We start from the raw sequence: 27,028 nt of genomic DNA on the forward strand, positions 1-27,028 counted from the left end.
TTAATCACAGGAGTCACACATGTGTCCACTGTACCATCTGGGAACTCTTCTTGTGTAGCACTCGTAATAACACAAACACTAAATCCTCCTTCTCTTGTGCTGTTTTGTAGCAGTGTGTACACCTGAGACTGTCACCTGTCTGTCTGTCCTGCACTCACTCTCTCTCTTTCTCTCTGATTGTGGAATAAAAGTATGAACATGTGTATATAAGTTACACTTGTGTTTGAATCCTGCAGCTTATCACACGTTTGATTTCCATGTGTGACAACTGCAAGTGTCCAGAGTGAGGACAGACTGAGGGACCCACTGCTGCACATCATCTGTGAGGCTTTGCACCCCTGATGATCCACCAAGACAAACTCAGCAATGTGTGAGGAAGAGGAGGAGGAAGAGCCAGCAGCAGCTGACAGATGGAGAGAATAGACAGACTGTTCCCTGTTTGTGAAGGACTGCTAGGAAAGCTTAACATAACTAATTGTCTGTCCTGAATCAGTCTTATTAGGTAATGTTCAAATAATTGTATCATTCCAGTGTTTTCAGTGTGGGAGAAAGTACTCAGGGCCTTCAAGTTACACCAGCAGAATGGACCTAAAAATAAATGTTTGTTTCAGTTCTATGAAGCTTTGAGTATTTTGGATTAGTAGCACTGCTGTGTTTGTTGCATCATATTGCTGTAATTGTTTATATGCTTTATATGTTCTGAGGTAAGTTGATCTATAGTGTTACATCATATTCTATAAGGATGTTATGTGTTTGTATACTTTCTGCCCAGTTTGACCCATTTAGCAGAAGCCAGCCTGTTTAAGGCTCTGATATCTATTCTGTGTGACTTAAAGCAGTTATGACATGGTCTGATTTTCTCACCCAATAAAGGAATATTTCATATCAGTCTACTCTTCATTCTATCAGAAATAGTTATCACAGCTCGTACATTTGCTTTTTACACATATATGTAAGCATTGAGCCAAATTTAGTAATGCCAACAAATTGAACAAACAATATTTGTCTCTTGTATATGATACATCTATATATACACTGTCAAAGAAACTTTTCTTTGAGTGAAGTGATTAATATAATAACTATATTATTGGCAATATTATAGTTCCATCACCAAAGTGAGTCGACTTTAGTCTCATGAACAAGCCTCGCACTTCCAGCCTCAGCGGTCTTTGAGTACGCGGCCCTTGAGGACCGTTGAGGCTGCGTACTTTAAAGCTGCAGAACCTGAATTGGGATACAGCCATGATGATCTCCAGCCTTGTGCTAGTCAATATTCTCTCAACATTATTTATGCAATTCTCAAAACTTTTGGCCACGACTGTATAACCTCTTTTTAAGTTTCTGGATATTATACATGGTTATGTTTAGGATATGTCGGCCAATTTCCACTGGAAATGCCTTTTGGTTAAACTGTCAGCAAGCAATTTGCATTTGCACTGTTAAATTTTTATATAACTTTAATGCACATAAAAAACAGCTGCTTGTATAACTGAAAATACATTGATGGGTTTTTTAATAAAGTTGTGGAGTTGTAAAGTATTTTGTCTAGTGTCAATTATATCGTCAGTTATATTGTTATCGCAAATTTTCAAATGTATATCGTGATAAATATTTTTGGTCATATCGCCCTGCTCTGTCTGTCACCTTCTGTGTTGAGCTCATTGTTTCCTCTGTAGTGGCTGAGCTGAGTCCAAGTAGCTGAAAATGTTCCTCTGCTGCTCCGTCAGACTCTTCTCCTCCTGCTGATCAGCTGGGACACAAAACAGATCTTTGTTAGGCTCCACACTGCACTGAAGAGTCAAAGTGTCTCATATGTTCATCTGACAAGTAAAAGAACACATTTGTTTCCCGATGTGGGCAACTTATTGGAAACAAACACAAAAGGTTTGAACACTGATACCTGGCATTGCTGGCATTGAAAGATGCAATGCCAGCAATGAGGATTGTCAAGACTAAAACCACTCATTAAGCAAAGACAACAGGGATCATTTGTTTCTGTTTATTTAGCATTCACAGCATTTGTAGTTGCCTTCTGTACAGGGGAAGTCCACGCACACTGTGTGGTACCGCCATCCGCAGAAGGTGCATTCAATCTCTGTAAGAAAAACTAGATTGTCTGAGACTGAAATGTTATTAAACAAAAGGAGTGGTGATTTGTAAAACTTCAAGTGTATGATAAGGTGAAAACAAATACACAATTGCATGTCATGTAGTTGAAGGTTTTTTTTCTTCTTTTGGAAGACCGGAAAACACTGAAAGTTACAAATGTATTGTGCTTGAAACAAATTCAAAATAGGTGATAAAGCCAGCTGCACATGTGTGTCACAAGTAAATCTGGCTGTATAATAAACAGAAACAAGTGATCCCTGCTGTCTTTGCTTACTGATTGGTTTGAGTCTTGACAATCCACATTGCATCTTTCAATATGTTTGAGGGTGGATTTGAATCCACCAGTGTCAAGTGCAGCCACTCAGACTCTACTCAATGTAGTCATAGAAACAGGTGCAGTAGCGACACAGGCAGACTATGCTTACAGGATGTGATGTGGCTTTGAACTTTTGTTGTCCACCTTCCATTAGTTTTAATTTTGCACTCCAGGGGCCCGTTCTTCGTACCTCACTAAGTAAGTTAGCTGGATTTGATTGTTGACGATTTCGCGTGATCTTGGATCGTTCGGTTCCCCGAAGCTCATCCGGGACTTGCTGTCATAGCAACAGATCCGTAAGCGTAAACCTGCTTGGGAGCAGGTTTACTTCATGTAAACAAGATTAGATCGCAGCCACTCAGGTATGTCCGCTTCATTTATACGAAAGCAACAGCGATATTTTACCACTGTTTTTCCATAAATAAATGTTATCAATGTAACTAAAGATAATGCAGTACTTGATCCTTTTATTGATTCCATACAGATATACATACAGGTCATTTCCTAAAAAAAGGGAAATGTACTATTAATCATTCTATTTCATGTATTTGATTATTTCAGATGTAATTCATATTTTAGAGTAGTAATAGTAAATTACTTCATGTAATCAAGATGAGAGACCATGGCTATAAAAGCGAAGGTGGATTTGGGAAGTCTGTCGCAGCCATGTCCTGTCCGTATACGCGAGCCACCCATTGCGGAAGGTGCAAGATTGATAAGGAGAGTTTTCAGAATTCAGCGTATATTGCGGGATAGACAGGATCCTTTAGCTCAGCGCGACAGTGTGCTCATAGAGAGATATCGATTTTCCTGTGAGGGTATTATTTACTTAACCAACTTGTTGACGAGGGGGTGCAGGACCACCACCTGTCTTTTTTTGCTCTGCCCTTTTCTTGGTTGCTGTTATAAACAAACAGATTATTTCAGGGTCTCTTTTCAAGAGACGAAAAGCAATATAAGTGATAAATATTACCATTCTGTAGAATATTCTTATATTTCACTTTTACTTGTTCCCATGTTCTAGTGGCTCCTGTTGTGGCTCTAATGTGAAAGAGGATAGGGCTGCTCGATTATGGCAAAAATGATAATCACGATTATTTTCACTGAAATTGAGATCACGATTATTTGACGATATTTATTTAACCCTTTAAGACCTACTATAGAACCAAGTCCACCAGAGCTTTTTTTTTTTTTTTTTTTTTTAAACATGCTGTAGTGCCATTTGTGGGAGCATTTCAAGTTGCTATACATCAATACAACTGTTATAGCCCATATTTTAATAATATGTATGCATTAGTCCATAGTAATTACATAAATTGCAAAAAAGTGCAATAAACTACAAAAAAAAATTGAAAATCACTTTTGTTTTGTTTACATATATTTCTACTTGGAGAAATTTAAGAGGTTTATCCCTCAAAACTTTAAATACAATAAAGTTGCAAAAAATAGTTTCCCACCACAGGAAATTTATTTTGAGTGTCTTCATAGTTTTATTTTGGAGATACAGCAATTTTTATATACTGCAGGAAAAACAAAAAACAATCCTATGATGCAAATTTGCAAAGAAAACAGCATGTGCATCATTTCACTGTGGGAAGTGTTACGAACAGCTGATAGGAACGGCAAAGCGTGTTTCTGGAATATTATGTTTTTGTTCCTGCAAGCGCTTTTTATGCAATTTTTGCAAAGCTATATGTGGAACGAAACCGTGACCGAGGACAAGCTGATGGCATCAGATATAAGTACAACTCCTCCGGTTTCATATGCAAAACAAAATTATTGCGCTAGCTTACACGGTTCAGGTTCTACAGGGATTTAAAAATAGTTACGCAAAACGGAGCGTGCTGCTCTGACCGGCTTTAAAGGGTTAACAATGACTTTAAAAAATAATATAAAATAGTGTGCAACACCACTGAAGTTTTTTTTTTAAACTCTCTTTTCAACCAACGGCAGTCACTCTCCTCTCTAAATAACTTCTGCTTAGCTTTCCGAGCTTCCCTCGGGTCCTCTTAATCAGCGGTCTCCAACCTTTTTTGCGCCACGGATGGTTTATGCCCAACAATATTTTCACGGACCGGCCTTTAAGGTGTCGCGGATAAATTAGGGAGGGGCTAATAATCAGCTCAGTCATTTTTAATGATCGTTGAAAGCCCAGATCGTAATCGTGATTAAAATTCGATTAATTGAGCAGCCCTAAAAGAGGATATAATATAATATAATAAATTTACCCTACCGCCTACTGGTGTTGGCCAGAGGGGCCGATGGCGCAATATGGCAGCCTGGCTTCTGTCAGTCTGCCCCAGGGCAGCTGTGGCTACAACTGTAGCTGCCTCCACCAGTGTGTGAATGTGAGAGTGAATGAATAGTGGCATTGTAAAGCGCTTTGGGTGCCTTGAAAAGTGCTATATCAATCCACTCCATTATTATTATTAAATTACTTACGAGTTTAATTTGTCAGCAACTTTCTGCCAGCCCTCTCTCCTTGCTTTTGCAGCCTTTGCAGTGTTCCCTTGCGTTTTAATTAAACTCTGAAACTCCTGAAATCCCTCAATCGAGTTCTTGCTCTGCTGCCGAAAAATACTGAGCGCGCTCCTTCGACATTTTCGCCGACCAATCAGAGGGTTGCCGATCAATGTTTCTACTATCGATGCGTAGCCCCTGTTAAGCCACCCAGTGATCTCACATTACTTCATCCAGCTATACTAATCGTCAACAACAGGTGTGTTCGGAGAACCGGAATTGCGAGCTCAAAGTTGGCGCGATGATTTGATCTTGGATGTGTCATTTGATCTTGGATGTAGTAAGCGAGGTACGAAGAACGGACCCCAGTATGAACACAAATCCCCCCAACCCGAGGATCACCACAAATAACCTAATAGACCTACAGCTTAGTTCACAGATTCACTTTGTCTAAGGTTTATTTCTGGGATTTCACACAACCCAGTATTCAGATCGTGAATACATAATGGGCTTGGATTTACAACATTATGAATGAAATGTGCTCTATTTGGAAGCAGTATGTCCCCCTCCCCTTTCCAGGGGTTGTGTGTGACTTTAAATCATCAAACTGTAAATTGTTATTGATCCCTTTACCCCTGGTCCTAAAGTGTATATTTATTCTCTTACTCTTCTTATATTTATTGTTTGTTTACTTGCACCGCTGTAACTGGAGCCTCGTCGTCTCATCTCTCTATTTACTGGACTGTATGTAGCGGAGATGACAATAAAGTTTACTTTGACTTCAGCAGCGAGCACGCGCACCGAGGGCTCTCGCGCTCACTTTTCGTGTATAGAATTTCGAAAAAACATCGGTGCAAATTATAAGTCTGTATCATGATGTCTGGTGTGTTTTATTTTGCGAGTTGATTATAGAGATTGAAAATGTGACGTCATTCAGGGGTAAAACCGCAAAGGATTCTGGGAAGTCGTGGCAAGAGGTATTAGCGCACACAGGCTTTCAATTGAAATCGGTTACACAGCGATAAAAAGAAACAAAAAATGGCAAGAAGCTGTTGTATTATTAACTGCAATAGCCGGTCGCATGTCAGCCACGGGAAGCCGACGGGTAAAGAGATCAGTTGTTATCGGATTACGTTGTTGAAGAGAAATTGTTCGAGCCATGTTTCCGAAGTAACAAAGAGCCAACGGATGGCCTGGATTGCAGCCATTCAAAGACCAAATATAACGTCCCAGAACACTCCAGCTCACAGGTTAGTCTGCTCCAAGCATTCCCACAAAGGTCAGTCTTCTGTTGTAGTTAATACGTAATTTTTCATAACATAATTGGTGATATAGGTTACAAGCAAGTCTGGCACTGAACAGAAATTGTCGCGCTATGCTCCTTTATTTATTGTGCATAAATAGTGAATTGTCCTGACACAATATTGCGTTTCATTTCTGTTATTACCATGGTACATTGACAGAAACATATACTTTTATTCACAGGATAAAACAGTTTTTTGTATCACTAATTGCCCAGTACGATTACAGCATACAATATTATTGTCGCTGCTACATTTCTGTGATGCGAACCAGAAATTATTTCCACTACTAATTAATTACCGTTGAGCTCAAAGGTCCTATTAATAAACTGTTAACGAATGTGTATTTATGAAGACGATTTGTGAGACTGGTAAACTTATGATACGTACGATGGTCTTTTGTTCTACACGGTGCATTTCAAGGTCCTGTACCCATCCGTCGGTAAACTGTAACAACAACAATCTTTATTTATAGAGCACATTTAAAAGCCTTGGGCATACCAAAGTGCTTTACAGAAAACAATAAAAAATAAAACAGTTCACACATTAACATCAAATACATAAGAGTAACGGATTATGTTCACAGATAAAAGCCACCAATAAGAGTAGACTGCAGCACATAGGTTATAGCAAGGTAAGACTGTACCACCATGATAAAAGACACCAATAATGGAAAGATAGCAGAGAATTTAATACAATACAATACAATACAATAGGTCAATAGGTCACTGCAAGCAAGCCAGCATTTAACCGGTAGAAAAGGCAAGTTTAAAAAGATATGTTTTTAGCCGTGATTTAAAAGAATGAATAGAATCAGACGCCCGGATGCCAATCGGGAGATTGTTCCACAGCTCCGGTGCAACTAGAGCAAACGATCGATCACCTCTAGATTTCAGTCGAGATCTGGGCTGAACCAACAGTAACTGTGAGGATGACCTTAAAGCCCTAGCAGGAGCATATGGGTTTAAAAGTTCCTTAAGATAGCTTGGTGCAGTGTTATTGGTAATTTTAAAAGTAAACAACAAAATTTTAAATTGAATACGATATTTGACAGGCAACCAGTGCAGATTAGCAAGGACAGGAGTAATGTGGGCAAACTTCTTGGTTTTAGTTAGAATGCGTGCTGCAGCATTCTGAACTGTCTGTAATCTATGTAAAAGGGAAGAGTGGAGACCACAATAAAGTGAATTGCAGTAATCAAGCCTCGACGTTACAAAGGCGTGGATGAGCTTTTCTAGGTCTTTATACGGGATATAGTGCCTGGTCTTAGAAATAAGGCGAAGCTGGTAAAAACTGGACCTGGGCTTGTTGCAGTGACCTGAAGTTACTAAACTTCATGAGTGTATGCACTCACTCCAAGAACCGTATAATTAGCATGGTGAAAGTTGGGCAGCACGCGAACGTATTTTGTCCACTCTGTGTGCTTGTAAGGGTCTGACCCTTTCACTCCTTTGATTTTTTTCCACGTATCTTTCTTTGACTTTTCATCAAGTCTGTCTTTGTACGGACCGGCATTGTTCTCTTTCGTTTTTGTACATACCTTTTTTGGGAAACAAAGAAAAAGCAAGAAGGTATTGGAACCGGAGAATGAACGTTTTGCGGTGCTGCAAATGCTTGCGTTTGATGCGGTACTTGGATTGTTTTGCCACGAGTTGCCGGCATGCAATGCGCGAAAGTCACATGGTCTGTCAATCTCTATCCGATTGTTCAGTCTGACGTCACTAGCCGTGTCTGGACCTAAACTCCGCTGCAGGTCCATATATCAAACGATCACTATGGCATTACTGAGAGTTGAAAAACTATCAAAAGTCTTTCATCTTTAATAAAATGATCAGCGTTCTGCTCCACCAGGTGTAACAATTGAGTTTAACATCCAGGCATCCATGAAAACGGAATTTATGACATTTAACGGAGTTAGAAGTTAGCAGGGAGTTAGCTCGCTAGCTTCTATCTAAATCCAATATGTCCTGACTGCGGGGTTTTGGAAACAAATTAAAACGTACAGCTCTGTTATCACTTCCAACATAAATGAAGACAGGAAACTTAACAGCAGTGACGTTTGTAGGGTTACTGAAGTTGGGCTAGCTGGTATATAATGATGTGCTATGTGACTGCTAGCAACACAGCTATGTTAGCATAATATAAACAAGCTAACTTTTTTTTCCACTCGATAAAAGTTAACGTGAGTGTTGTCGGTGGTCAGGAACAAATGTAATCGCATGGCAGGATGCTGTAAAAGGACCAAACTTCAGCCAGGAGAACAACTGAGATAATCCATCCACAATACGAGGTTAGTCATTCATATACTGCTGCATGGGCTGGGCTGTAGTTACATCCTAAGGTTTTAAAAACTGAGCTTAAATAAATTATTAGCGGTAATAAAAGCCGAGGGAGGTCAACAGAGATCACTGACTGTTTTAGGAGCTTTTTGAGATCAAATAGAAGAAAATACATAACATTAAACATGTTAACAACACAAAAGCCATATTAAACGCACACTACTTTAGGCCCGGAAGTAGGATTCGTCGCGTCATCACTGAACAACCGGATTAAATGCCGCTCCAGCCAGCCAGAGGCTGTATCCCAATTCAGGGTCTGCAGCCTTAATGTACGCATTTCAAGGCTGTCCCAATTCAAAGGCTGCTCGAAATGCGGCCCTGAAATGCGTCCTTCATTTCCCTGAAGTTTAAGGCTGTGGCAGTGTAGACTTCATGGCCCAACATATCCCAGAATGCATAGCGCGGCGATGGGTGTGGATAAATTTGCAGAAAAAAAAAAAACGGCAAATGAGGGGCGGCCGAAGAGTGCATTTTAAGTACTGAATATTATGGCACTTATTTGTGTGCAAATGTTTAATAACGAAGAACGGTAAACATTACTGTTGGCCACATGTCGGCAAAGTTATGTGACATTAGTGACGTTTGTACTAACTTGGTTTTAAAGCCTTTACTTTAAAATATACGCCGTTCAATAGCTGAGCTTAATCTTACAGAGAATGATCAAAGCTCGCGTAGAAACAAAGAAATGAACAGAAGATTTTCTCCTTCATTTCTGTCAAACAAAGCTATGACACGTTTCCAGTGGTTAGTATCATGGTTGCTAGGCAACCTGGGCAGAGCAACGGAGGCTCTTTTTTTTTTTTTACTTTATTGACAAACAACAGTATCAGCGCAAAGGAGGCTAGACCGTCCCATTACACAAGCCTCGCACTTCCGGCCTTAGCGGTCTTTGAGTACGCGGCCCTTGAGGATCGTTGAGGCTGCATACTTTAAGGCTGCAGACCCTGAATTGGGATACAGCCAGAGACTCCCCCGCCGCCCCGCCCTCTCCTCCCTGTGCCGCAAGCAGCAGGCGCACCTCGCAAACGGAGGGCGCCCTTACTCCCAGCAAATGGGTGATAGAAAACCGATCGGAGCCTACGACATTCCAAATATGCGCTGGCATGATGTCGGGGCAGAATGAGGAGCAACCTTTTTTTTTTTCCCCCGATGCTTGTGATGCCGTCCCGGGCAACCGCCCGTGTCGCCAGTTTCAAAAACCGCTACTGTGTGTCACAAGTTAATCTAGTAGTAGGCTATAGTACTTGGCCAGAGGTGGCGCTGGTTGACTGGACTCCATTTGAGTAGTAAACTGCACTAGTTGTGAAGCAAAACCGCTGAAATCCGCTGAGTAATAACACGTACGAGGGGAACGATGACAAAGACAAGATTCTCCCGATCGTTTACTCTTGCTGTCCTGTGAACACCATCTGCATGAGAATATTTTTAAACATTTTGTCGTTCTAGAGGAACAAGACTGACGGAGTGTGCCAGAGAGAGAGAGAGAGAGAGAGAGAGAGAGAGAGATAGAGATAGAGATAGAGAGAGAGAGAGAGCCCTTTTGAATGTTGGCAAGTATGTGTATGTAGTGTTAAATAGGCCTATACTACTGTGCTGTGATGTCGCTCGTAAGGGTGAAACTCATTGTGAAACGTTTGAGAACCACTGCTACAGAACAATGGAGATTTCCGTTATATGGTAACACCCTCAACTCACGTGACGCCCAGAATTGTACAATACTGATGCTCGAGAGCGCGCGTGTGATGCAAGTATGTGTAGAGTGTTGAGCGCGTGATCAGTGGTGAGAAAAACAACTCACGAAACTTGACCTTTCTTTACTCGTGGCTCACTTGCACTTCTAATCTATTCTTTTGCACACACGCACACACACCCAGCTGCTGTTTCCTGTTTTGCTACACTCTGGAGAGCCTCGCCTTTAACGGTCTCCTCTCACAGAGAGCAACAGAAAACTTCATTCAGAAAACTTCGAAAAACTCGAGATTGACTGAACTCAGTTCAAAGTTACCTTGACACTTACCTTTAGATGTGAGAGGTAGCGATGGTCCGCTTGAAGCTGACGCTCCGGTGCGTGTGTGAAAAAGATCAACACACTGCTTCAGAAGCACCGTGTCGAGGCTTGATTCGTTTGGCCAGAGTCACGTGATTAGTGACGTCTGAAGCTTCATTTAGAATGTACTTTTTTAAAATTGAACTTTATTGAAACACAATGAGTATACAACATACAAACAGATGAAGTTTACAAAAGAACAGAACATGAACATACAAAATCAGGGGTAAAAAAAGAAAAAATCAACATATATAAATATTGTTCTGAGAGCCTTTTTGTTGGTTGAGTCTGATATTGATTGTATGTACAATTCCATATCCTTATAAAAAGGCAGAAATATGGTGTTTTATTAATAAACTTACATTTATGGATAAAAAATTTAGCTAAAAGTATTAACAAATTTTTTATAAAAAAAAACATTTATCATTCTTCCTGGTGAACTTAAAGAAACAGAATAAAACATTTTCCCATCATTAAGAAAACTCCCTTAAAATATGGACAATAACAAAACTGTTAAATTCCTTCCAGAATCTCTGTGTAGAGGAACAGTACCAAAAAAGATGTGCCACAGTTTCTAGATGATCCCCACAGAAAGTTCAATTAGTATTTATGTGTCTTTTAAATGTTACCATATAGTGACTGGCTGGGTAACATTTATGAAGAATTTTACATGAGATATCCTTCACCTTGTTTACAATTAGATATTTATGGGATCATCCAGACTGTCTTCCAGGTGATATCTGGAACATGTCGGTTCCAGTAAGATATTATATATATGGGAGAGACACGATATCTTCTTGGAATAAACTACGTATTCTCTTATTGCTGTTACCAAGTTCCTGTGAAAAGCAGATTTTTCCCACTGCTGACTCAGCTGGATCAGAGAGAGTGACTGAGGTAGATATTGAACTGTCAGTGTTTTTATATAACATTAAAGTACCTTAGGGTATGGCACCAAGCACCATTGAGAATTCCCAAACACTAATGGGAAAATTATATAGTGTAAGGGATTCATTGTAAGTAAGTCGTACTCCCTCTTTATTAACCAGCTGAGCCACCAATAGGATCCCATTTTGGGCCTAAGTTTCCAGGAAAAGTGATTTATTTTTGAATAAAATATCTCTCTTGTTCCAGATGAGGTGGACGTCACAACAATGTGATTGGTCACTGGCAATGTTGTACCTGGAACAACATTTATTATGATGATGTGGGAACAACACCGACACGAGGATATCAGATCATTCCAGGATGAAGGTCAAAGGGAAAGTCCCTGGGACGCTTCCGGTTATGTTTCCATCCGGCGTAGTCATCTGACCGGTCCGTGCTATATCGCCCCTCCTGACCCGGAGTGGTACAACGTTTTGTAGAAAAGTTTGATCTATTCGCTCTCTCCCTCTCTTTCTCACTCTTACAAAAATAATAAATTCTCTGGGGGTTTTTTTTTTCTCATATGTTTATGGTACCCGACGGAGGAAGCATTGACCGGGATTGAACCGACGGTCGTCTGACTCCTTCTTGATGTGTGTAAAACAAGGCCATTTTCTTTTAGGGTTTCTGTCTATTTTCTGTTAATGGGAAAACCTGTTGTAAAAGTAGCTATAAAAATGAAGAAAAACTCTTTACTTTGGTATGAGTGGCTGCACAAAACCAAAATACCTCATCAGGGTGTTTTAATAAAATTATTTAGTTCTGAATTTAGTTCTGAGTTCTGAATATGTGCGCGGTGCTTTTTTTTTTTTTTCACTAAGGGTTATTTTACATGTACTAGGAGTTGAGGCCTGCATGAAATTCTTTGCTAGGTTACAAGACTTAAGAAATACTAATATCGATTAGAGGGGTTGTTGACGCCTTCTTGACCTGCGGTGTGTGCAAAATAAGACAGTTTTCTTTTAAGGATTCTATTTTCTGTTAATGGGAAAACCATACATACATTACACAAACATCACATGATTCCAGTCCAGTACCAGCAGATTCTTGAGAACAATGTTCAAGAATCAGTGACAAAGTTGAAGTTGTGCCGGGGCTGATATTTCAACAAGACAACAATCCTAAAAACTGCTCAAAATCTAGTAAGGCATTCGTGCAGAGAAACAAGTACAATGTTCTGGTATGGCCATCTCAGTCCCCAGACCTGAATATTATTGAAATTCTATGGTGTGACTTAAAGTGGGCTGCTCATGCTCAAAAACCACAAAAACTGGCTAAACTGGAGATGTTTTGGAGATGGTCCAAAAATACCTTCAACTAAATCTAGACTGTCATTGGAAGCGATAGGAAGCAATTAGAGATTGTTATTTCTGCAAAAGGTGGATCTATTAAATATTGATGTCAATTTTCTGTTGGCGTGCCCAAATTTATGCAGCTGGCTAGTTTAAGATTACGAAATGGTAATCTTAATGGTAATCTTAAACCTCTAGATTAAGGTCTGTTGTCAACTACTAAGTGAAGAAGCAGTTTTTGTGAAGACCACTCATTAAACGCTATTAAAGACAAAGTCACAGGGAGAAGTCCTTTTGAATGTGGCCACAAATTAATTTAATTTACAGCGCTGCAGTGGTTTGAATCATATCTATCTAATAGACTCCAATTTGTGCACCTAAATGGAGAGTCCTCTTCACACACTAAGGTCAATCATGGTGTTCCACAAGGTTTAGTGCGAGGACCAATTCTGTTCACATTAAACATGCTTCCCATAGGCAGCATCATTAGAAGACATAGCATAAATTTTCACTGCTATGCAGATGACACGGAGCTCTATCTATCCATGAAGCCAGGTAACACACACCAATTAGTTAAACTGCAGGAATGTCTTAAAGACATAAAGACCTGGATGGCCACTAACTTTTTTTTTTCTTAATTCAGATAAAACAGGTTATTTTACTCAGCCCTGAAAATCTTGTAATATTTTCTGATTCCTGAAATATGGTATCTAACCAGATTCTTACTCTGGATGGCATTACCTCGGCCTCCAGTAACATTGTGAGGAACCTTGAAGTCATTTTTGACCAAGACATGTCCTTCAATGCACATATTAAACAAATATGTAGGACTGCTTTCTTCCATTTGCGCAACATCTCTAAAATTAGAAAAATCCTGTCTCAGAGTGATGCTGAAAAACTAGCTCATGCATTTATTACTTCCAGGCTGGACGACTGTAATTCATTATTATCAGGATGTCCTAAAAACTCCATGAAAAGCCTTCAGTTAATCCAAAATGCTGCAGCAAGAGTCCTGACAGGGACTAGAAAGAGAGAGCATATTTCTCCTGTATTGGTTTCCCTTCATTGGCTTCCTGTTAAATCCAGAATTGAATTCAAAATCCTGCTCGTGTATAGGAATTTCTTTTACTTGTGTATTAATCAAATTATTTTATTATATAATGTCTTGGTGCCACTGGATTTTAACATGTCTGACACCCATACTGTAATAAGGAAGTTGGAGAAGCAGACCACTCCACAGGAAGAGTCTTTTGTCTCTTTGAGGACTCTGGGAGGTAGCAAGGGAGTGTGAACCTTAAGGTGTGAAACAGCTGTGTACTGCCTTTTGTTCCTGGAGAAGGTATTTAACTGAGAGCCATGCTAGGCTCAGGGAGACTCTTTTGGTTTATTTAAGTGGAAAACTTCCACAACAACCAGCCTGACATTTCTTCCTCCTAAGTTTAATGAATAGATGGATTGAACTTAAATCCTCAGCTCAGTTTTCTATTTTGACCACCTACACCCCAAGATACTGTTTTAAAAAGTGTTGTTTTCAGATCCTTTTAAAGTTTATAAAGGGCCTAATCATTTTCATTAAAATGTTTTATTACATAAATGTTAGTGTTTTATTTCATTTTGATTTATGCTCCCACTACACTGCACATCTACAAACAACAATGCCATGGACTGTCAGTTGCTTTTACCTGCTGTAAACATGAGTAGGTTTGATCAGAGTTTCAATTATAACAGAAAAGGAAAAAAGAAGACCAACTTCTTCCCAACTGACAAGAAAAATACTCGTCATATTTTCATAATAAAGGATCAGGCTCCCCATTTATGACAGCTTGGACCATTAATGTATGTTACATTGATGCTTGTTTTAGTATGCTACTGTACAGTTATGGTCAACATCTCTATTTAAATATAATTAATATACAAAACACAATGAAAGTTAGACATGAATTATTCATTATTTTTTTACTATTGATAAAATTCATGTATACTAATAAAAGTTATGAGTAACAACATTATTAATAATGATTAATAATAATAATTCTAATGCCAACATGATGACTGTTCATAGCTCCTGCTTTGAAATACTGAACTTTAAAATTGACCTCATGAAAGATCACAATTCACAGTGGCCCACTGTCAGAATAATTCTGAATATAAAATCACTGTGTTAATCTGAAGCTTTGCTGCTGCAAGCCACTGTGGGAAAGCTGTGTTATTATAATGAAAACATCTGTGACACATTCACAGAGGACGAGGTCACAAAGGGACGACACGCAGAGGCTGTATTAAAGTCAAAAATCCAAATCTTTAGTCGTAAACAGGCAGTGGTTACAAACAGGAAGACGAGCAGTCCATTAAACAGTCTACAGGGTCAAACATACAGAGAATTCAAACAGCTATAAAAAAATGACACTGAAAAACTTGACAAAGTGATGTGTGAGGCACCAAAGGGAAGCAGCAGAGTATATTCAATGAATTATCTTCAAATACAAAAGACAGAAACTCCTAAAGGCAGCATGCAAACTGAGCAGGATGTACAAAGGTCAGAGATTACAAAATAAATCAGAAAATGACTTCAAACTTACTGAGAGCAAGGCCTCTGTTACAAATCTGTCTAATAGAAAAACATGCTGTACAGATACAATAAGGTAAGTGTTCATGGTCATTTAAAAACTGGCTCTACCTGAACCACTTAAATATTTTATGAAGTCACTGAGTCGACAATTTCTAAAGTTTGTTTTCTTAATTGCAGTTAGAGTGTGGCTGGTAAGGATGAAAACACATACAGAGCGTAAACTGTCTTTGTTAGTAACAAACGTCAGGAAAGAAAAGACAAAACACACAAACACTCATGATATTCATGAATAATTAGAAAGCATCTAAACATTCTGGTCGTGGATTTTTACAGTCTTATTTGCACTCGGTCATCTTCATAATCATCCTGTTCAATACATGACAGGGGAGGTCCTGAGGTGGGCGGGGCTCTCTGGTGATGTCAGCATGAAAGGCAGAACCAGCGTCAGCCACATGTTGGTGAAGCATCACAGTACACTGGTGTGGTTTCCTTTCCAGATGTTTGACATTTGACACTTCAACGTTGAGGCGAACAAGAAGACACAGTGTTGGGTGAGGTTACTGCAGGGTTTCTAACTGACCAAAAGCAGAAGCACACAGACCAACAGGGATCAGATGCTGAGTGTTAGAGGAACAAGCTCATCTGTGCTGATCACTGAATGCTGCTGTGTTCTTTTGTTGAAGTTGGCTGGTGGGACAGTCTAATAGTGATATCCTGCCCATCTGAGGAACAGTTTTAAAAAACACATGCAATACTTTGTTTGTATTACAGTCAAAGTTTATGTTAATTTTTGTCCTTTAAAAGTGTTGCTGTACTATAAAGTACTATAATTTGGGCTAAAATGGCTCAGATAGTCTCTCTCTCTCTCAGAGTATCTCCTTTGAAAGTGGAGACTTTTATCCACTGATCCACATCACTTTACCTAGATGTTTTCTTTGAAGCTGGATGAAGACTCCTCTCCCTCAATCCTGTTGCAGCTTTGTGGTCCAGTTGGCCTCTGAGGTCACAGTCAACATCTGTAGCAGAAGAGGGGAAATAAAAATCCAGGTTACCAAAACTGGGACCTTTTCCAAAATAGAGCGTAACTGGAATTTTTCAGCCTTACAGGCAGATAGTCGTCTAAAGCTGCAGCGTTTTCTTTTTAGCTTTTTCCAATCTCTGCTCTCTGCTTTCTCTGTGAACATGTCTGCTTTCTTGGCATGGGTCTGTCTGCTGTTGGTGAAGAGACTAAATCCACATACTCGCTACTAAGATCTCCTCAAGTAGTCTTAACCAGATAACAGTTTAAGAGTAAATGTCATCCTGAGAGTTTCACCTTGGGCAGATGCTGTCTTGCTAACATGCAATCATGAGCATTAATCTATGAGGTGAAAAAGAGATTTTAAAAACTCCAGCCACAAGTTTTATTTCATCTGTGTTTTGGTCAGAGTCCCGTCAGACCTCCAGAATGGTGTCAGAGTGTTTTCTATTCACCTTCCACGTGATGAGCACAGGCCTCAGGTCCAGACCTCCACGGGCACCATAGCCTCTTTGGAGCTAATAGGTGAAAGCAGGTTTTGTTGGGACATGAACTGAAGAGGAAACTGACGAGGAAGGCAAGGATCTTCTTCAGCTCCTCCGAGCCCGAGCCGGGACCTCTTTGCGTAGGCCAGCATTGGCCAGGTAGCCCTCCAACGTCGCTGGATGGCCGACAGTGGAAAACCTAGAGGAGTAGGAGAGAAAAAGCAGCTTGGAGCATGTCTTTATACTGTTTAGTTTTTAGAGCCACAGACTTTCTTTTAATCTCATTGTTCAGGATCTATGATTGATTATGTATTTATTGTATTCAGAATCAGAATACTTTATTAATCCCAAAGGAAATTAGGGATTTGCAAAGAAAAGCGTCTGGACTTCTTTAAGTTACTTGAAGACGTTTCACCTCTCATCCGAGAAGCTTCTTCAGTTCTAAGGTCAAATGGTGGAGAGTCCCAGATATAAACCTAGTGGGAGTAACCCCCCACAGAGGGACGCTTGTGAAGTGGCTGTTTGGTCTCTCCAATGTAACATTGGAGAGACCAAACAGCCACTTCACAAGCGCATGGCACAACATAGAAGAGCCACCTCCACAGGACAAGACTCAGCAGTCCATCTGCATCTTAAGGATAAAGGTCACTCTTTCGAGGATGCCAATGTTCACATTTTGGACAGAGAGGACAGATGGTTTGAAAGAGGAGTGAAAGAAGCCATCTATGTCCACTGTGAGCGACCATCTTTGAACAGAGGCGGGGGTTTACGACACCAACTCTCTGCCATCTATAATCCAGTTTTGAGATCCCTTCCCAGACGCCTTAACGCCCACTCACATCCTGGGCCATCTGATCTCAGGAATTTGCATGATAAGGTGGGGCCAGGTTTCACAATGAACTCACCCGAAACTCTGGCTGATTGGGACCCACACCCAGTTTCACACCTTGTCTCAGGCAATTAGAGGATCATCAGGGGGTCCTTTTGTCCCTCTGTGTGGGGTTACTCCCACTAGGTTTATATCTGGGACTCTCCACCATTTGACCTTAGAACTGAAGAAGCTTCTCGGATGAGAGGTGAAACGTCTTCAAGTAGCTTAAAGAAGTCCAGACGCTTTTCTTTGCAAGCTCCTTTGACTACGATGACCTGGATGACTGAGAACCTTCACAGACAAATTAGGGATTAATTGTATTCCTCCATGACTGTGTGACAGCAAGTGGAAAAAAAAAATCAGCTTTACCTTTGTTGATATGCTTGTAATTTTAATATTGATTACATTGCCCATGAAATAATAGAAAGCTCATATATGAAAATGTATTTTAAAAAAGAAAGTTAATCTGAATACAAAGGAGTACACTCACCTTCCTGTAGATGGAGTTGTAGCGAGCGCTGGTGACCATCCAGGCCTCCTCGTAGAACTGATCACTGATTGGATCCAAAACATCGATGGAGGATCTGTGTAAGCGCTGAGGATCGTCCTGATGGACAGAACAGAAGGAGAGTGAGACAAGTGAAGATATACTAAACAATACTGTGAAATGAACTGACCCACACAGAGTTTGATTCAGAGGTGATTGACACATTATTTGACCACAAGCAATCTTTTCTGGTTTGACGCCGTCTTTGTAGCCAGAAACCAGCTCTCTCCTCGGCTTCCTCCACTACACGCTTCCCCCACGCCAGTCTCCTCAGTCACTATAAAGGGGAGAGTCATGAGTTCCATCACCCTCACCTGTGCCGTCCAACGTCCCGCCACCAGCCTCCACTGCAGCAGGCCAGAGACCACACCCCTGCCACAATAAGTAAAAGTATATCCTTGCTGTACCCTTAATGCTAAATATGCTAAATTAACCGCTCCCCTTGCCCCTTTGGGATTATTCTTATGTCACTGGGATGTTGACCTTTGACCTTCACATTAGAGAGGTGGGCAGACATAATTAGTGTATGAATTTTAAAGTAACAGGTAATAAAGAGAGTGTAGAAAATGTAGTCAGGTTTATTACTCTATATCACACATGAGTGCCCGAGGGAGGCGGGGCTGACTGGGGAGAAACAGGGAACATAGAGACAGGGGTGACTCGACATGAAATGATGAAACGTGGGACACGGGAACAGAAACTAAACACAGGCTAAGAAGAACACTGAGGCAGGGAGAACTAAGATTACTGAGAGCCTGATAAATAAGAATAACAAAAACCAAGAAAAACAATAGTCAAAGAATATTAAACGAAAAACACAAAGCATTGGGCCAGGACCCACTACTGTGACATTTATATGTGATAAAAACATTAAAAACTGGACAATCTGCTCAAATGTTGAAATCTTTCTACGTATACTTTAGGTTCAGCTCTCCATCCTGGCATTTGGTTAAGCATGATTCAAAAATTTTATTTTTAAATTGTTTTATTTTGTTTAACTGGTTTTAATTATTAGTTACTTTTTGTGAAAATTTGTTGCGACATTTAAAAATACATCATTTATTTTCAAAAAGGAAATTTAAAAAAGTATTTTTCAAACTTATTTGATTTAGAGGATCATATTTGACCAACGTAAATTTTTTAATTTCATATACAATGACTGAAACAGTGAACTAAATATCTGAAATCTTTCCTTGCTTAAAAGTTATAATCCTACTTAAGTTATAGTGCAAACGCTTAAGCAACAAATATACTTAATGCTCATTAATTAATATTTCACTTTAATGTTGCAACTACGCACTCACTTCTGTCTTTAAACAAAATATTTTCCAGTTACAGAAATCATGAAATCCAAACTAAAGTGTTACTGTTGCTATATGCATTTTATATAAATAATCAATGATGGTGCTGACATGAAGGAAGAGAAAGTTACAGGTTGCATCCTTTGAGTTTGTCTCCGTGCCTTTGGGCGATTTTCAGAAGGACAGATGTTTCTGTTCTATTCTTGAATTAATTTTTTCAAACACAAACACTATTTTAAAGCTTCTAGAGAGTAAAATATTAATAATAATTATAATAACAATAATAAAAACAAAAGCTCTCAGATCCATCAAACCAAGCAGCAGAGAGAACAAGTGAAGATAAAACTTTAACCTTGTAGACTTCATTATGTTCCAGCTGCTCTACAGACGCTGTGACCTCGGACTTAAGCAGGTCGTAAAGTATGTGCAACTCAATAACTTCATAATTACACCCTGTGGTATTTCGGCAGCAGAACAACTAAGAATAACAACTACAAATAATGTTTTTAGGTTTCTGTTGTACTGCAAGGTTCAGTACAGGAGAAACAAACCAAGAGCAAATATTACGTCTCATTTACAACAAAGCACAAATGCCATCAAAATTTAGCAAATTGAATCATCTTTGTTTAGATGCAAGAAGAATCATATAGAAATGAAAAAGTATAAATATAAATCCAGAGCAAAGATATCCTCTAAATCAGCGTAGCACATGTGCAGCTGCTGGGATTCACTTAAGCATTCGGCTCGTCGCTGTTGCAGATTTTTCTCTCGCTGTTCTGGCTCACAGCGCTGCAAGCACAAAAATAAATATCCCCAAAGGTGTGAAAGGGAGCTAATTAGTAAGAGTATTGTTACTCTCCCCAGGAGTAGTCCAGCAGTAGAAATCAGTCCAATAACAAGGTGTGTAACATCTAGCAGGGTGACAGAAAAACCCAGGGTAACTTCTAAGGACCTCAACGTCTCTCTCACATTGCGTTTTTTAAACATGTTTCCATTTGTCACTTCAGTCTTTACTCTGAAATACAGGAAGAGAAATCATGGCTGAAACAACTTCTCATGAAACCAGGGGTGTGGTCCAACAGTCAGTTTGGTGAGGAAGGTTCCTAACTGAGAGAAGTGACCCAGAAGTATCTGTGTAGCAGCCACAATGAATCAAGATCATGAGCTTTATTAACTGATCAAAGTCTCTTCTTTCATCTTCTGTATTATTCAGTTTGCATTGGTAATGCCCATTATTGTAATGCTTTTTTAAGATGAGCAAAACTTTCTTTTACTTTGGGTTAGCTGGGATAAGTGATGGATGGAGGGAATTTTACTTCAGCCACAGAAATCCTAAACAGGAAGGAGGAGCAGAGTTACAGTGGATCACTATCCAGCAGGGAAACAAGATTTATTTCAATTTCTTGGCCATGAGTGAGATTTACTAAGTGGGCAAATTATGGTGACGATACCGTTCAAGAGTGATCTATTAATAGTGCACCAATTTACATTCAGAGATGCATGCAGCCAGTTCATTTCAGCATTAACCGGCTTTCTACCAACAGCAGCACAAAAACAGCAGATTTGATCATGGAGACACTGAATCTGCTAAACTAATTAAAACATTGTAAGTTCAGGTCTTCAGTTTACGTTTCTTTGTGAAAACAGCACAGCAAAGGAGACTCTGTGACGTTTTGATATAAGGGATAAATCTTCTGACCGAACCTGCTGGGACTGTGTGAGGTCCTGAGGCTAAGAGTAAGGATTTATCCACAGTAGAGCTGCGTTCTTACAAACCATCCCACTGTGTAAACCTGATATCTGTGGAACAGCTGAGCTGTATGATGTGTACAAGGACACAAAACATTATTTACCATCAGATCCCGAGCCCTCCATGTGTTAATCAAGACACTGCTGCTGTGCTACATCCATAAATAATGAATAAATTAGGAGCTGAAGCTAAAAGGACAGTTTATTTGTACCATCTTCATGTCAACACATTCAAGAACATCACAGATGAAGAAACATTAAAAACTTCCACACTACATAAAGCAAGAAACTATTTTTCTTGCTTTATGTAGAAAAACAGAAACATCAAACACCTCCAAGACTCTCTTTGAAAGAACTAAAAACCTTTATTCTCATGGTCCAATCATGAGTGAACTCCCCGATGAAGCCTTGTGTGCTAAAACATGTCAGAGTTTAAAGGTTAAACATGAGTTTCCAAAACGTTTTGCTGGAGAACAATGAACTATTTGACTGAGTTTCAATTATTTACAGACGAGCAAAACCAGGACAGAGAAAAAAGGACAAAACTGACTCAGTAAAACGACAGAAAATAAGATCCCATGTAAATCTGTATTATGTAGAAGTTCAGCCCAGCAACCAGTTCAGTTCAACACAAGTTTAAATGATTCTATCTGAACTCTGTGGAGCCTGATCTCAAGCTTTTTGAGTCTGACACTGAAACCAGAGGATCTTTCTGTCTCTTCAGATTCACTGTGATCCAGTGATGGGAGTGATTACAGTCCTGAGTGATCACGCTGATGTTTGCACAGAGCAGACAATGAGGTGAATGTTTGGGCACATTGGTAACAGTGAAACAGTTTATTAGTAACGTGGGATCGTTTGTGTGTGGAGTATGAACTGAGATTCCTGAAGCTCTTGTCACACTGGTCACAGCTGTAGTTTCCTTCCATGTGTGTATGTTCGTGCCTGTTACGATTACCTGATTGTAAGAAGCTTTTGTCACAGTGTCTGCACTTGTATGGTTTCTCTCCTGTGTGGACTCGTTTGTGTGTTTTAAGCTCCCATGCAGTGGTGAAGGATGACCCACACTGATCACAGAGGTGCTTTTTAACCCCACTGTGAATCAGGTCATGTTGTTTTAACTCAGCTGATGTGGGGAAGCTACTCCCACATTCTTTGCAGTATTGCAGTTTGTCTCCAGTGTGTCTACGTTGATGTGTTTTTAGGGTCTTTTGCCGACTGAAGGTTTTTCCACAGAGGTCACAATGAAAGTCTTTCCCACCACCACGGTGATGACAGGGTTGAGAACTGGATCCATCTGTGTCGCTCTGCTTCTAAACAAAGACACAAAGACAGTGTAAGTCAGTCCTTCAACATTTTTATCCTGAACGTCGCCTGAAATAAAGAGCATCTCTGCAGACGTCCAATTACATTTGACTGTTTCAGTTAACACACTCAGTTTACTGGGCTGCAATAACTACAATACTACCACCATAATACTACAGTAATACTAAAATCATAACTGACATGAAAATCTGAATAATCACTCAGAGCTGCTTTTCCATGCAGTAGAATTGCTAACATGCTAACACAGTTTAATGAGCAGAGTTGTTCCAAACAGTCAGGCTAAAATGACAAGATAACAATATAAATACATACCTCACAGTAACTGCACTTGTTGAGTCTCTTTCTGGTGTGGATCTGTTGGTGTTCTCTCAGGTGATGTGGAGCTTTAAAAGTCTTCTCACACAGGTCACATTGATAAGGTCTCTCCTCAGTGTGGATAAACATGTGTTGTTGTAACTGTGTGTGAGTTATAAACTCTTTGCCACACTGTTCACAGCTGTACACATCATGTCTGGTGTGAATGCGTAGGTGTGTATTTCGGTTCCCTATCTGGCTGAACGTTTTTCCACAGATGTCACAGCTGTATGCCTTAATTCCAGAGTGGGTAACTAGATGCTTCTGTAAGCTGCTACTGTGAGTAAAAGCTCTGCCACACTGATCACAGCTGTACGCTTTAACTTCACTGTGGATGAGTTGGTGTTTTTTTAGGGAATCCTTCCAGGAAAAAGACTTTCCACACAAGTCACAGCTGAACGGTCTCTCTCCAGTGTGGATGACCTGATGCTGTTTCAGTGAACCCTTCAAAGTAAAACCCTTCCCACACTCGTCACAGGTGTGTTTTTTCTCTCTCTTTCTTGGTTGAGGTTTGTCGGCCTCCTGAGAGCGCTGACTTCTCGCTCCATGTTGGTCCTGCAGTGACAGAGATACAAACAGAGGCAGTGAGTGAAATGCAGTCGTGGAACAAACTCAACCTTCAAACTCCCTCCATTAACACTAGTTTTAAACCTGAAGGTGGAGTGTGGCACCAAACACCTTAAAGGTCTCTTATCCCCACCTGCTGGTAGTTCTAACACATTACATCCAACCTGCTGTTAAAAATAATTCATGACTGTTCAAACACTAAAATCATGCCCATCCCTCCTGATTGTGTACACACACACACACACACACACACACACACACACACACGTTGTTTCTAATGCATATTTCTATAGTTTGTATAGATTTATACATAATTATTCAGTGATAATAAATCCTATGTTTGTTTATTTGTTTATCCAAAAAGAACCCCATTAGCTTCCATGTTGCTCGTCTCACGTCAAATACTCACATAAAATATTATACAATAAAGTGGATTCAAGATATCCACATAATTTGGCTCTTACATCCACAGTGAGGTTTCACAATTGTTAAAACATAAGCAATCAATAATAATAATAATAATAATATCAATAACATTGAGACACATTGCACAAATTTCAAAAACAAACCATCTCTTACAATATTTACAACTAAAAGTTCTGTAAATCAGCTTTTAAATGTTCATTGAAGTTTTGAATAGTTGCTAATTCTCTAATTTTATAAGACAATTTATTCCACTTCAAAATTGCTCTAAATATAACAGTTTTACAAAAGTTACTTTTAACTCGAGCATTTACTAAATTGCAGTTTGTTGAAAACTGTAATATGATTATGTATTTCATCTGGATACTGCAGCTGAGCAGAAATAAATGTGGTGTGTTTAACAGAATTGCTTTCTTTATAACTACAAGTAAGCCATAGAATATTTTAGCCTGGAAGCCAAGAAAGTTCATTATGCATTTTATCAATATTAGTGTAGTATGAACATCTTTTTTTTTTTTTTTTTTGCCTGTCCTGTTTGGCTCTTTTGCCATCAGAATTGTTGTCTAAAGGCAAAGAAAGATGCCCAACGGATTTACTTTACCAAACTGACCATCCCAGCCTTGCCGTAATGGTCCATTTGATTCACCTTTTATTGTTTATTTTATTTTCACTTACTGAATACAGAACACAGTGTGCTTTGAGGTAGGAGCCAAAAAGGGTGTAGTTTGTGGGTGTGATCACCCGTGTGTACACCTGTGAGCATGGACGCGCTTGTTTTTTTTAAAAGGTTCCTTCATGTAATGATCTGCTAGAGGGTGTGGGGGGGGGGGGCCACAGCCCCGTCCTCCAGGGCATGAAGCAGGTATGGAGGAGATCAAAACTCCAGACATCCAGAGGCCCCCAGAACACAAGAGACCAAGGAAGACCAACAGAGGGGCAGCCGCGCCACTGTCCCAGAAAGAGCTGAGGAGAGTCCCAGATGAGGGCTCACTCAGCAGCCGCGGAGCAGAAGCCAGGGGGAGTTGCAGTGACGCGCCCATGAGCTCCGCCGGCAGCCAGCTGTGCCTGAGTGACCGAGCACCAGGCCGAGAGGCCGGGGGCACCCCACCTCCGAAGTGGCCCGAGCGAGCCCCAGGCTCCAGGCCCCGATAAGTGGCCGCCAAGGAGTGAGCTGGTGTGTACCCGGACGCCCACCCCCAGACACAAAGAACCACCAACGCACCGACACCTGAGGGAGTCCGCCACTGGCAGGGGAAGTGGTGGTGGGTGGAGATAGGCCTCCAAACCTTGGAGGGCCTGAGATGTCCCCAGAGAGGTGGCGCCTGATACCCAACCTGACATATAGACACAGACATACAGGCACACACAGACACAAACAAAGAGACGCTGTACACACGATCACACTCCCCAAGCGTACTCTACAAACCGGGTCTAGGTACCCTTGCCCCTGGAGGGGGGAACTGCACCCAGACCCAGGTGGTGTTACCCTTTTGCCTGCGGTGGGGAGAGGCAGACCGCCCCGACTCCGCAGCAGCAGGGAGGCCCCATACTCCAGACCCCAGTCGGACGGCCAACTCCTCCTTCTAGCCCCCCCGCTCCAGCAGGCCACAGAGAACGGGGGTGAGAGAAGACTCCAAAACCTCCCTCCACCCGCTCATTGTAGTGTTGATGCATTTGTGTTCTAAGGTGCATTTAAAACCCAGGAGGGCATGGAGCTACCTGCCAGAGAGCAGCAGGTAAGCGCATAGTCCCTCCTGCTAGCCCTCAATGTCTACGTGTATTTAAAATTGAGAGGTGGGCAACGACGCCAGGGGTGGGGTGTACACCCTGATGGTAATTTGGAATCCGTGTAGCGTGCCCACCCCCAAGATCCTATATGTATGTGTAATGAGAGTGTGAGTAATGTGAATGTCTAAGTTGTGGGATAAAATTGAGGCAGAGGCAGCCAGAAGGGGACGGGGGGGGGGGGGGGGGGGGGGGGGGGTAGCCTCCTCTGCACCCTGGTGACACACCCCTACTCCAAGGCCCTGCATGTGTGGGTGGTTGTGGTGGAGCGGGAAGAGGGAGGCAGCTGGAGATGGGGAGGGAAGGAAGGGAGGGGCAAGTGACCCCGCTGACCCCAGTAGGCACCCCCATACGGTAATACCGGTATAATGATGGGAAACAATAAGAAATTCAAATATTACGATAGAATATGGGTAAAACACGCTTGCGCAGTGCTTTTGTTTTCATACGCACATGGAGGAAAAAGCATGGCGGCGACGGAGAATGAGAAGGGTGAAAGCGGATCGTTGAATGAAACAGATGAACCAGAATTGGTTTGTAAAAATGCTTCAACTTCAGTGGTGTGGAACTGGTTTAGCTTTCGTCCTTCAGATACACAACAAAGCACTATTTGTGGTAGAGCATGCTAGCAGGCCGTCGTTATTACCGTGTTTTTTGGAAAATACGGCACACTTAAAATCAATCCTTTGATTTTTCTGAAAATCGACGGTGCCCCTTATAATCCTGTGTGTCTTATGTAGGAATTGTTGTTTACCAAACTGTTGTTGGAAGAAGTTGCTGTTGGAGGCTGTTTTGGTACCATTCTTTATTCATGGCTGTGTTTTGGGGCAAAATTGTGAGTGAGCCCACTCCCTTGGATGAGAAGCAACCCCACACATGAATGGTCTCAGGATGCTTTGCTGTTGGCCTGACACAGGACTGATGGTATCGCTCACCTTTTCTTCTCCAGACAAGACTTTTTCCAGATGCCCCAAACAATTGAAAAGAGGCTTCAGTGGAGAATATGACTTTGCCCCAGTCCTCAGCAGTCCATTCACCATACTTTCTGTGGAAGATCAATCTGCCCCTGATGTTTTTTTGGGGAGAGAAGGGGCTTCTTGCTGCCCCTCTTGACACCAGGCCATCTTCCAAGAGTCTTCGCCTCACTGTGCGTGCAGATGTGCTCACACCTGCCTGCTGCCATTCCTGAGCACGCTCTGCACTCCGATCCTGCAGCTGAGCCCTCTTTAGGAGACGATCCTG

The 27,028-nt window shown here is 40.8% G+C and overlaps 4 protein-coding genes across 12 annotated transcripts in view; 1 reads left to right on the forward strand and 3 right to left on the reverse strand.

Moving 5' to 3' along the window:
* Window positions 1–27,028, forward strand: part of LOC308385446 (uncharacterized protein) — a 538,971-nt gene that overhangs the window by 467,962 nt on the left and 43,981 nt on the right. The gene's annotated exons all lie outside the window — the stretch shown is intronic.
* LOC308385445 (uncharacterized protein) overlaps window positions 1–27,028 on the reverse strand; it is a 227,905-nt gene that overhangs the window by 5,993 nt on the left and 194,884 nt on the right. For 2 of the 4 annotated variants that reach the window (XM_080864332.1, XM_080864328.1), the window contains exons 1-3: window positions 10,543–10,651; window positions 6,577–6,633; window positions 1,645–1,750 (exon numbers count right to left, since the gene is read on the reverse strand). The exons of 1 other annotated variant lie outside the window; for it this stretch is intronic. In XM_080864332.1, the coding sequence (XP_080720458.1) occupies window positions 1,645–1,662 (18 nt within the window). In that variant the 5' untranslated portion in view covers window positions 1,663–1,750; window positions 6,577–6,633; window positions 10,543–10,651. Of the gene's footprint in view, window positions 1–1,644; window positions 1,751–6,576; window positions 6,634–10,542; window positions 10,662–27,028 lie in introns of those variants that run through there. One more of the 4 variants, XM_080864331.1, reaches the window with a different exon arrangement.
* Window positions 15,116–18,587, reverse strand: LOC308386246 (phospholipase D1-like). Its single transcript, XM_080865664.1, has 4 exons — window positions 18,225–18,587; window positions 16,834–17,062; window positions 16,283–16,376; window positions 15,116–16,082 (listed from the first exon to the last, which is right to left on the reverse strand). Exons 1-4 carry the CDS (start codon window positions 18,444–18,446, stop codon window positions 16,061–16,063), a joined length of 567 nt encoding a protein of 188 aa, XP_080721790.1. The 5' UTR covers window positions 18,447–18,587; the 3' UTR covers window positions 15,116–16,060.
* Window positions 21,770–27,028, reverse strand: part of LOC308385460 (uncharacterized protein) — a 19,367-nt gene continuing 14,108 nt past the window's right edge. For both annotated transcript variants that reach the window (XM_080864383.1, XM_080864384.1), the window contains exons 3-4: window positions 22,970–23,566; window positions 21,770–22,644 (exon numbers count right to left, since the gene is read on the reverse strand). In XM_080864383.1, coding sequence (XP_080720509.1) covers window positions 22,084–22,644; window positions 22,970–23,566 — 1,158 coding nt within the window. In that variant the 3' untranslated portion in view covers window positions 21,770–22,083. The remainder of the gene's footprint in view (window positions 22,645–22,969; window positions 23,567–27,028) is intronic.

Source organism: Rhamphochromis sp. 'chilingali', assembly GCF_963969265.1.
Source record: "Rhamphochromis sp. 'chilingali' genome assembly, chromosome: 18".
Classification (NCBI taxonomy): Eukaryota; Metazoa; Chordata; class Actinopteri; order Cichliformes; family Cichlidae; genus Rhamphochromis; species Rhamphochromis sp. 'chilingali'.

Excerpts from the sequence above, each read along its gene's own strand:
- LOC308386246 (XM_080865664.1), bottom strand. The coding sequence starts at position 18,446 with ATGTGTCAATCACCTCTGAATCAAACTCTGTGTGGGTCAGTTCATTTC. Across the intron at positions 16,377-16,833 it reads CTGTGCTCATCACGTGGAAG|ATGTTGACTGTGACCTCAGA; the intron begins GTGAATAGAAAA and ends CTTCTGCTACAG. Across the intron at positions 16,083-16,282 it reads GCTTCAAAGAAAACATCTAG|ATGGGCAGGATATCACTATT; the intron begins GTAAAGTGATGT and ends ACTGTTCCTCAG.